This window comes from Brienomyrus brachyistius, chromosome 4, assembly GCF_023856365.1.
Source record: "Brienomyrus brachyistius isolate T26 chromosome 4, BBRACH_0.4, whole genome shotgun sequence".
NCBI lineage: Eukaryota > Metazoa > Chordata > Actinopteri > Osteoglossiformes > Mormyridae > Brienomyrus > Brienomyrus brachyistius.
This window is the reverse complement of record NC_064536.1, coordinates 26,120,270-26,131,756: the sequence shown is the minus strand read 5'-3', so window position 1 is coordinate 26,131,756 and position 11,487 is coordinate 26,120,270. Positions and strand designations below refer to the sequence as shown.

The 11,487-nt window shown below is 39.7% G+C and overlaps 1 protein-coding gene, 1 long non-coding RNA gene and 1 pseudogene across 3 annotated transcripts; 1 reads left to right on the top strand and 2 right to left on the bottom strand.

Moving 5' to 3' along the window:
* Window positions 1–223: 223 nt before the first annotated feature.
* On the top strand, window positions 224–1,707 carry LOC125739866 (transcription factor HES-5-like; annotated as a pseudogene).
* A 5,606-nt stretch (window positions 1,708–7,313) lies between these two features.
* Window positions 7,314–8,913, bottom strand: LOC125739711 (CMRF35-like molecule 7). 2 transcript variants are annotated; one of them, XR_007397242.1, is made up of 3 exons: window positions 8,542–8,913; window positions 8,057–8,368; window positions 7,314–7,663 (listed from the first exon to the last, which is right to left on the bottom strand). XR_007397242.1 is itself a non-coding variant. In XM_049010120.1 (3 exons), the coding sequence occupies exons 1-3, from the start codon at window positions 8,573–8,575 to the stop codon at window positions 7,658–7,660; spliced, it is 342 nt and encodes a 113-aa protein (XP_048866077.1). In that variant the 5' UTR covers window positions 8,576–8,913; the 3' UTR covers window positions 7,314–7,657. The 2 variants fall into 2 exon arrangements, 1 of the variants encoding a protein (XP_048866077.1); XM_049010120.1 differs by having other exon boundaries at window positions 8,067–8,368.
* A 648-nt stretch (window positions 8,914–9,561) lies between these two features.
* LOC125739716 (uncharacterized) lies at window positions 9,562–10,778 on the bottom strand. Its single transcript, XR_007397247.1, has 3 exons — window positions 10,609–10,778; window positions 10,270–10,324; window positions 9,562–9,624 (listed from the first exon to the last, which is right to left on the bottom strand). It is a non-coding gene; the product is annotated as an uncharacterized LOC125739716 (long non-coding RNA).
* Between the last annotated feature and the right edge of the window lie 709 nt (window positions 10,779–11,487).

The window sequence follows — 11,487 nt, the reverse complement described above, 5'->3', positions numbered from 1 at the left end:
ATAAGTGGTTAGGTAGATCATTGCATTTATAAGCTTTTGCAACCATTGATTGGATAAGTGATTCTGGAAGTGGGAAGGATGGAGATAAGTATTATTAATTTCGCTGATCTATATCCATTTTTAGACTTTGGAGGATAGTCTGGAGTTCCATGGTTGATTGTCATGTCAGCCCTACATGTGCCTATTGTGATGTCTAGAATGTTCTCCCCCAGCATCACTCATCATGCAACAGATCAGCTCCCTTTACAAAATGATCACCTTCGCACATCCACACAAAGCGCTGAGAGCCCCTCCCACCTCCATCTGCTCCCCTGAGATGCCCCCATTGCCCACCAGCAGGCAGGACCTCAATGGGCGTGTGGCAGATGCTGAATTCACCTATTGGCTTTTCAGTGTGGGAAACTCCAGCAAGCCTGAGCCCCACACATTCGCATGGAGATTTGGGAGTATAAATAGGAGGCCTGAAGAGGTCGGATTCACTCCTCTCAGGGGTCTCTGCACCGCAGTCCAAGCAGCAATGGCACGGTGGCGAACAAGGTAACCTGAGTGCATGATCTTATAAATATGATTTATATTCAAACAGCTCCACCTTTACCCTGTTACAGAGGACGGGTGTTAACATCTCTGCTCTTTTCATTGAAGCTGAGGAAAGACATGGTGGAGAAGCTGTGCAGAGGATCCCATCAGCAGCAGCATCGAGCAGCTTCAGCCAGCAGCCCGACTCCCGGCAGGAGAAGCCCGACGTTCTGGAGGTGATGGTTCACTTCCCGAGATGGCAGCTTCAGCAGCGATCTGTGAGAAGATTGAGCTTCACGGTGGCTGTCGATGAGGGCTTCTCCAGGAGATGTCCAGGAGGTTGAGAACTTTCTGTCACAGGATGAACGAAAGACTGAGGGGCAGAAGAACCAGCTGAGCCACCTCCAGTCTGCAGGCTTCATCTTACGACGGGCAGAATCAAGCTGCCCTAAGTCAGATGCACTTTACAGGCAGCACTGTGTTTGAAGAGAAGACGTCAGTCAACAATAACATTTGGAGACCTTGGTAACATGTTGGTAGTCAGCTGATGCTGACATACACATGGTACACAAACTCCTTCAAAGTTCAGGACCTGCTAGCGCTGCCCTGAGTGAGAGAACCATCCATGTGAAATATTATTTCATTATTTAAAATAACATCAAGTGGACTATTTGTGTATCTTTCCTGTGCAAAGACTGTATGTCAAAGACAAAAGGCTTTTATCTGAATTGACGTATCTGTTGTTTTATTTTTGCTATTTTACAATGATATTTTTTTTTACGTTGTTAAAAGTGAGCGATTTTTTTTCTCTATGAAATGTGAACTGTTCTGCTCTTGCATGAGATGAGAGATAAGATTTCAGTTCTGCGAACGGGACCAGATAATTTACATATGAAAATTTCAATGCCTTTTATAAAGTCATGCATACTGTACGTGTCCTACATGATGGGGGGGGGGGTGCTTTTTCAATGAAATATGATGCATATCAGTCTTAGGGTACTTTGTGTGTAATCTATCCTTTATTGAGGGTTTTTTTACATCTTAGGGATGTTTTTATGATTCTGTATGTTGCATCAACATACAAATTATTTCTGGAACATTCACAGCTCAAGCAATGAATTATCATTGACATTTTTTCATTCTGTTTGTGAATGATGTTTTTGACTGAGGTAATATGAATAAAAGATGAGCCTGATTCTGATGACGGATTTAATCTTTTCTTGCTTTCGTGTATGTGAGGACAGATGAGCATTATTGCACAAAATGACACATTAGCCAATGTACACCTTATATGGAATTTTCAGCTGTCTGTCATCTGACCCCTGAGGCATCTCAACAACAGCTACAGTACAACTAAATTTATTTTTGTATAGCACATTATCTCAACATTACATCGTCAGTACAACAAAATGTATTTTTGTATAGCACATTATCTCAACATTACATCGTCAGTACAACAAAATTTATTTTTGTATAGCACATTATCTCAACATTACATCGTCTCAAAGCTCTTTACCGCATCCCCACCCAAAGCCCCCAGTGAGTAAGCCATAGTCGACAGTGGCAAGGAAAAACTCCCAAGAAGGAAGAAACCTTGAGAGGGACCAGACTCAAAGGGGCCAGCAAGGATAGGTAAATAGGAGAGATGGTTAAGTGCCAAGTCACACTGTCCAATTCATGAGATTTGCATCTCAAATTTGTGGTGAACCTGGCTTCTTGTTTTTCAAAGTGTGCATAGAACAGAACCTGAAAAATTTAGTGCGAATTGCCGGTATGGACAGCAAATCAGTATTTATCACAAATCTCACTCATTCTAAGTGTGACTGCCTGTGCACGGTAGTGCTAATTAAAATAAAGAAATGCCCCCAATGAACAACATATGGGAATATATCTTCAGCATAACCCTGGAGGTGTGAGATTAGAGTGCTGAGCATCCATCCGTCCGTCCATCCATCCGTCCATCCATCCGTCCGTCCGTCCGTTCATGCATCCATCTCCCTTCATGATGGCTGCTGGCCTATTAAATATTGCAAATAGAGAGAGAAAAGAAATTAGAAGAACAAACCAAAGTTGCTTTACATTTTAAAAATCTTTCAGAGATATTGTTAAAGAGACTAGTAATATATTAGAGTACATACTGAAAATGTGGTACATTTAATACAAATTTATAAAATAATTTAATAAAAATGTAATAATCCACAATAATAGACTGGAAGCAGTATTTTAATTCTAGGTCTAAATATTTGTGATCTGATTCTAAATTATTTGGAGATCTAACATTATATGCCATGTGGTTGTATTCTGGGGACTCCATGTCTCAAGAGAAGATGTTTCAAGATATTTCAAGATCTCTCAAGATGTCTGAAGACAAGATGAATTATTTAAAATAGTTCATGTCTATAGTGTACAAATGGATTGTAGGCTTATATAACAATCACCTGTTTATCACAATGGACAGAGTGTGAGAAAACTGATGGTCCTTCAGTCCAGATGGTCAAGCTCTGTCTCTCCTACAATACAGGCCAAACTGCCTTGACCAATGGCCCATTGAGGGCAGCATGGGGGTATTATGTCGGGCTGGGGACAGCACACAGGCGCATTCAGCCAGTGTGGGAACCTCAGGACATTCCTCTACTCAAAGAGGCGAGCAGACAAGAGACACATCTGGGACTTCAGGGGCTGCCACCAAGACCAGAGACTGAGAGGATCCACAGCTGCTGTCGGTTAATGTTTCATATGTTACCAAAATGAGTATTATGAAAACACCAACAATTATACCACAATCCATATTACGTAACCATTTCTCCTATTCGGGGTCACCGGAGCCTATAGGCAGAAAACAGGCAACAACACACATGCCTGCAGATAATTCAGCAACTCCAACCCCCATCAATCTCAGCATGCTTTTGGACTGTAGGAAGAAGCTACGTTAGCCCCATCACAACATGGGGAGAGCATGCAAACTCAACATACTGTACATGGAGACTCGAACGCAGGTCCCAGATCTGTGAGGCGACAGTGCTAACCATTGCACCACCTTCATAACTGTTCAGTCCCTCATTAATTCATTCATTATTCATTCATTCATTTTCTATACCACTTTATCCTATACCTACAGTATACGGAGTCTTTTAGTGTAAGACATGTAGGACGAGGCAGGCAGGACTCCTCACACCAATTAACAAAATCCTCAATGACCAGACCACCCATTTTGGAGCATGCTGACTATAACAGAATCATCTGCATATGTAATAATAGTCCCGTTTTCCGTCCTTATCTGGCACTTATTTGTGTAGCGAATAAATAAAAGGGGTGACAGCACACATCCCTGTGGGCAGCCGCTGGAGGAGCAGACTTGGTCAGAGATTTCTCCATTTACTTTTACTCTCTGTGTCCTGTCTGTTAAAAAAAATCCAGCCCACAAGATTATTACTTAGGAAAAACTGTTGTAAAAGCCTTGGGTAACAGGTGAGATTCATTTGTGTCAAAAGCAGATGAAAAATCAACCAATAAAAGTCTAGCATGACACCCTTTCCCTTCCAAGTGTTTCAAAAGTAATTTAAGCAAAGTGACCTTGGCACCCCCACCCCTCTATGGCAAACTGCATGGAATCCAGTGCCTGCTCCGTCTTACATAAGATTCCTGACCTTATATGTACTTTTACATATAAAGGTTTACCTTTAATGTATCACAAAGGTCTACAGAATTAACAGATATAGTAACAAATGATTTATTAATGAAGTATTAGCATGAGATCAGTATGTAACCATTATTTAGTTTGTGGTTAACTAATATGTAAATAATAGTATAAAACTATATAATTTGTGCCCCTTGAAGTGTTACTATTATAATTATATAATTAATATGTTAGTTAGCAGGGAGATGGTGCTACAGGAAGCGTGATACATCAGACCTGCAGCTGCAAGCAGTCTGTCTTGGATATATGCCAAACTTTATGAACGTAAATACAGCTTCAGTGCTTCATTCTCTCAGAGACAATCGTCAAAGTAAAAGGTAAGATAAATAAAAGCCCCATCATTTAAATACACAGCATTATGCCAGTTCCTAGAAACAAAAATTTCCTCAATGTCTTTTGAGTAAGGTATAATAAAAACATACTTTTTTGATCATTTAAGCAAAGTGACCTTGGCACCCCCACCCCGCTATAAGCAAACTGCATGGAATCCAGTGCCTGCTCCGTCTTACATAAGATTCCTGACCTTATCAGTCTTTCAAAGGTTTTCATTACAATTGATGTCAGGGCAACTGATCTAAAGTCATTAAGGGTTTTTAAGGGTTTTTGGTCGACATGATTTAGGAAGAACTACCACAGTAGTTCTGAACTACCTCAGTGTTTCAGCAGTAAGCTATCAAAAATGAAATAAAATATAAATATATATAGTTTATTTTACATTCCACCACACACATATTTATCAATCCAAACATAATACAGTGGTTCTATGTTAATCTCACTGAAACATGAAAGGTTATGGCACTGAAACAGACCTTTCAGCATTATAATGATTCATTTAAACTGATGAACTGTACTATATCAATCATGTCATCAAATCAAATACTATGTATGACAGTTCGCAATATAAAGTAAAGATAGTAACAAAGATACATAATTATAATTGTGGAATAAAAATGAGGAGTTAATCAGAATTACATTGTATATCCTTTTGATGTAGTATCATCTGTTATGTTTTGTGAATGGGCTCGATTAATGTGCTCTGTCCATTTTCCGTGGAACCCGTCATCATATCAGTAGTCGAAATTGCTGCCTGTGCTTCTGTAATCCCTGTAGAGCTTGAATTTCTAGTTGAGTTTAGTTCTGAATGAAATATTACACTGGATTTGAGACTGATTGTGGAGGATCCAACAGCTTCCTCGTGCGTTGTTGGTTTTCCTGTAATCGTGAGGGTGTTGGCCAAAGACTGTCAAGTCAAACTACCAGTAAAGTTGACTGGAGTCACACCTGCAGTCTCTGTTTTCTCAGTTGGTGTGTTTTCTGGAAAGGTGTTTTCAGTACTTGTGGAACTGATGAATTCAGTAATTGAGTTGTCAGCCCCATTTACTTGGGTAGATGAGATTTTTAATGAAGTACTAATGCTACTGGATGAAGTTCCATTTGCGGGCTGTGTTGTAGAATTCTTTGTAGTAGTGAGAGAGGTTGTAGTTTTCACTGCTGTGGATTTTCAGTATGAGAGAAGAGGTTATTATAATCATGTACTGTATACCGTAATAAATGTGAGTTGCGAGCCGAATGGTGAGTAGCTCCAGATCAATTCAATACTAGCTTAAAAAATCAATTAGAATTTATTTTCTGGGTAATGAATTTGAATGTGGAATGTAATGGTAAACAGACAGATATTTCAGCATTATTAATGAAATTTTATGTGCAAGGGGGTAGACGGACATTGTGGCCCCCTGACAAAATGTCCCCTTGAGTTCCTCCCAACCTACCCAATGCAAAGAATCATGCTCTTTCAGTACGAGTTCAGTTCCCCCTGTAAGGTTCTGGACACCCTGTATCTGCCAGGGTGTCCATGACCCTACTGCACACCTGACTGTGTACAAACATATTTTTTAAGGATAGTTCACAATACGTGACACTTTCATCCAGGAGGCAAAACGTTATAAAGCGCTTGATTTTTTAAGACACTTTTCAAGGCTTTTTGTAATTTTGAAATGAAACTGGGGACTTATTTGAAAATACCTTTATGTATTCTATAAAAGTAGTATCATCTGTTACCTGTGCTCTGTCCATTTTCCGTGGAACCCGTCATCATATCAGTAGTCAAAGTTGAAGGCTGTGCTTCTGTAATCCTTGTAGAACTTACATTTCTAGTTGACGTTAGTTCTGAATGAGATATTACACTGGATTTGAGACTGATTGTGGGGGATCCAACAGCTTTCTCTTGCGTTGTTGGTTTTCCTGTAATCGTGAGGGTGCTGGCCATAGACTGTGAAGTCAAACTACCAGTAAAGTTGACTGGAGTCACACCTGCAGTCTCTGTTTTCTCAGTCGGTGTGTTTTCTGGAAAGGTGTTTTCAGTACTTGTGGAACTGATGAATTCAGTAATTGAGTTGTCAGCCGCATTTACTTGGGTAGATGAGATTTTTAATGAAGTACTAATGCTACTGGATGAAGTTCCATTTGCAGGCTGTGTCGTAGAATTCTTTGTAGTAGTGAGAGAGGTGGTAGTTTTCATTGCTGTGGATTTTCAGTATGAGAGAAGAGGTTATTATAATCATGTATTGTATACCGTAATAAATGTGATTTGCGAGCCGAATGGTGAGTAGCTCCACATGAATTCAATACTAGCTTAAAAAATCAATTAGAATTAATTTTCTGGGTCATGAATTTGAATGTGGAATGTAATGGTAAACAGACAGATTTTTCAGCACTATTAATGAAATTTTATGTGCAAGGGGGTAGACGGACATTATGGGCCCCTGACAAAATGTCACCTTGAGTTCCTCCCGACCTACCCAATACAAAGAATCATACTCTTTCAGTACGAGTTCAGTTCCCCCTGTAAGGTTCTGGACACCCCGTATCTGCCAGGGTGTCCATGGCCCTACTGCACACCTGACTATGTAGAAACGTATTTTTTAAGGATAGTTCACAATACGTGACACTTTCATCCAGGCAGCATAACGTTATAAAGCGCTTGATTTTTTAAGACACTTTTCAAGGCTTTTTGTAATTTTGAAATGAAACTGGGGACTTATTTGAAAATACTTTTATGTATTCTATAAAAGTAGTATCATCTGTTACCTGTGCTCTGTCCATTTTCCGTGGAACCCGTCATCATATCAGTAGTCGAAATTGCTGCCTGTGCTTCTGTAATCCATGTAGAGCTTTTACTTTTAGTAGATGTTGGTCCAGACTGTGATATAACACTGGAATTGAGGTCGGTTGATAGAGTCACTGTATTGTTAATTGTTGAGTTTCCTAGAAAGGTGAATTCAATACTTGTGTAATTCATCAGTTCAATGGTTTCGTTCTCAGCTGCTTCAACTTCAGTGGTTGAGATTATTAATGCAGTATCAGGGGAATTTGAATGTGAATTTCCATTCATAGTCGTTTCATGATTATTAGCATTCTTCACAGTAGTGGGAGAGGTTGTAGTTTTCACTGCTGTGGATAATAAACGTGACAGGTTATTATCACCGTATAAAGTGATCCTACATAAAAATCCACATCAATTCCATACTAGCTTTACCAGAAAAATAACTACACATCTTCTTAATAGTACATTCAAACGTGAAAGGTAGCAGATATTTCGTAACTGGCAATTACAATTTTAATTGGTGTGCCAAATTATCCATTCATCCATTTTCCAAACCGCTTATCCTACTGGGTCGCGGGGGGTCCGGAGCCTATCCCGGAAGCAATGGGCATGAGGCAGGGAACAACCCAGGATGGGGGTCAGCCCATCGCAGGGCACACTCACACACCAGTCACTCACCAGTCATAATATTGTTATTATATCCCTAATACAAGGTGAAAATGCGTTTGGTCCCTGCTTACCCTGAATGACCTGTATGTACCAGTATGCCCCCTGTGGAACCCTCCTCACCCCACACCAGTAAGTGCCTGAGTCTTTCATCCACAGCATCTTCATGGTCACTGTAAAAACCTGCAGCGATTGGTTGTCAGTGATCAAGATTTTCCATCCAGGATTTTTCATGTCAGAACGGACTACGTATTTGCAGACTATCCACATCATCTTGCAGCAGAATTTCACTTTGTCTTTGTATATCGATTTGTATTTGAATGAGAAAATGACAGATTCTCCAGTCATTACAGTCAGGTGTTTGTCAGGCAGCACCTTCTGAGAACCTGCATGGGTGACACATTGGAATTTTATTACTGTATGACAATAAGACAACTCATTTCATGGTTGAAGTACATACTAAATAAGAATTTTTTAAGACACTTTTCAAGGCTTTTTCTAATTTTGAAATGAAACTGGGGACTTTTATGTATTCTTTAAAAGTAGTATCATCTGTTACCTGTGCTCTGTCCATTTTCCGTGGAAACCGTCATTATATCAGTAGTCGAAATTGAAGGCTGTGTTTCTGTAATCCCTGTAGAACTGAAATTTCTAGTTGACGTTAGTTCTGAATGAGATATTACACTGGCTGTTGAGGATCCAACAGCTTTCTCTTGCGTTGTTGTTTTTCCTGTAATCGTGTGGCTGTTGGCCAAAGACTGTGAAGTCAAACTACCAGCAAAGTCGACTGAAGTCACATCTGCAGTCACTGTTTTCTTAGTCGGTGAGTCTCCAGGAAAGGTGTTTTCAGTACTTGTGGAACTGATGAATTGAGTATTTGAGTTCTTAGCCGCATTTACTTGGGTAGATGAGATTTTTAATGTAGTACTAATGCTACTGTATGGAGTTCCATTTGCGGTCTGTGTTGTAGAATTCTTTGTGGTGGTGAGAGAGGTTGTAGTTTTCACTGCTGTGGATTTTCAGTATGAGAGAAGAGGTTATTATAATCAAGTATTGTATACCGTAATAAATGTGAGTTGCGAGCCGAATGGTGAGTAGCTCCACATCAATTCAATACTAGCTTAAAAAATCAATTAGAATTTATTTTCTGGGTAATGAATTTGAATGTGGAATGTAATGGTAAACAGACAGATATTTCAGCATTATTAATGAAATTTTATGTGCAAGGGGGTAGACGGACATTGTGGCCCCCTGACAAAATGTCACCTTGAGTTCCTCCCAACCTACCCAATACAAAGAATCATACTCTTTCAGTACGAGTTCAGTTCCCCCTGTAAGGTTCTGGACACCCTGTATCTGCCAGGGTGTCCATGACCCTACTGCACACCTGACTGTGTAGAAACGTATTTTTTAAGGATAGTTCACAATACGTGACACTTTCATCCAGGCAGCATAACGTTATAAAGCGCTTGATTTTTTAAGACACTTTTCAAGGCTTTTTGTAATTTTGAAATGAAACTGGGGACTTATGTGAAAATACTTTTATGTATTCTTTAAAAGTAGTATCATCTGTTACCTGTGCTCTGTCCATTTTCCGTGGAACCCGTCATCATATCAGTACTACTGTATGAAGTTTTCATTGCTGTGGATTTTCAGTATGAGTGAAGAGGTTATTATAATCATGTATTGTATTTTATGAAAAGGTTATTTTAAAGTTTGTTTAAAGTTATTTTAGACAAGAATTGAGCATTTGTTTGTTTTTAAACACATTTCACTGCATTTGTATAATTTTGGAATGTAAATAAGGAACTATGTTGTTTATGATTTAGATGTGATTTTGCGATTTTAGGCCCAAAAAGAAACTCAGTATCAATTCCATACTTGCTTTACACTAGCAATAAGAATATATATTTTCAAACATGATAGGTAACAATTAATACTTAATTCATTCTTCTGGGGAAACTGTCAACTTGCTCTTGGTAGAGTAAGCTGTCTGAAGGGCAGCCACCTGTCGGGGCGCCCAGGAAGCTGGGGGTTAAGGGCCTTGCTCAAGGACCCACAAACGTGCTGAGGCTGGGCTCAAACCTTCTGATTACAGGCACACAGGCTTAGCCCACAGAGCCACACGCTGCCCCCAGTGCTGGTACAGTAATAGGTATTTCAGAGTTTGAAATGAAATCCTGCGTGCAGTGGCTTGAAATTCTGCACCCCCTTCCCCTGACAAAACGTCACCTATAACAAATAATAATAATAATACCATAAGGACATCCCCCCAAATACCACTGACCTGTGAACAGCAGGATGAGCAGTACAGTCCACTCCATTAAGACTCTGTTTTGGATCTGCACAAACAGCAAACAATTACACTACAGGTAATGTCAAAGGGGAATGCAGGTCTGCATATAAATGACAGAAATGTAAGCACAGGCTCTGTGCTATTGCTGGCATGTCTGTGGGTCAGAAGTGATTTTCTTATCCTGTAATACTGCAAAAATCCCTGGGATAGATTCCTTAGAAATATATTTTGGGTTCTTTGCACAATTTTATACATCTATATTAACAATTATTTTCAAACGGTGTAAAAACACTAAATGGTTAATTTAAAAATATTCTAAACTGGCCTTACCTCTTAAAGGTGATGAAAAAATGTTTGTCTGTTGGTTGCTCCTTTGCACTGACAAACTGATGACTGTTTTCTCATGCGTTTTATCATTTATTTATGCAAATCATCAGCATGTAATTTTCATTACATGATGGTCAATGCAAAAAAAATATTTCCAATGAACATCTGAATATTAAAATGTGCATGCAAACTACTGCTTGTCAGACTAACCTATAAAGAGAGCGGTGTGACAACTAGTGAAGCACACACAATTTCTCTGAAATCCATCTGTAGAAGAATACCCACTCAAATTGGCCACGCTTCCTGATGAAGAGGAAGAACTAAATAAACTGCACTGTGACATTTTGCGCACGCGAAAGTAGCATCTTTCTAATTTTTTACACAGGTCCCTTCAGAGAAAATTTGTACCATCTTATTTGATATGGTTAAGGGCATTACTTAAATTTTACCACAAGATGGCAGTATAAAAAGTGGGGGGGGGGGGGGGGGGGGGCGACTGTTATTCTGCAGTCGAATCATATTTTTTCTACAAAACGGATATAATTAAAAATAATGCCACACTCTGTGGCAGAGAGCTGTGCTCTCTGGCTGAATTTGAGCAGCTCCGCAATTACTTTGGGAGCAAAATACTTTCTCGCTCTCTCCACGGCCAAAGTGTAAGTATAGTACCTGTATCGGGTAGAGTGTAAAAAAGTCTTTGTCCCTCCATACAAAGTGCATAAAGAAGAACAGCACGTTTTCTTTTTTTCTGGCCAGTTGTCCCCGGTAGCGTTGACGACGAGCATGTAATTGTCGAACGTCATCAACCAGGTGGGAAGACAAGCAGCTCGCCTGGACAGGGTGCAGGCAAAGGCACAGGAATGGCCATCCTCCTCGCCAATA

Bases quoted from the DNA above. Each gene is read 5' to 3' on its own strand.
- LOC125739711 (XM_049010120.1), bottom strand. From the start codon at position 8,575: ATGACGGTTTCCACGGAAAATGGACAGAGCACAG. The intron at 8,369-8,541 runs GTAACAGATGAT...TCACCCATGCAG, and splicing joins GGAAAATGGACAGAGCACAG to GTTCTCAGAAGGTGCTGCCT.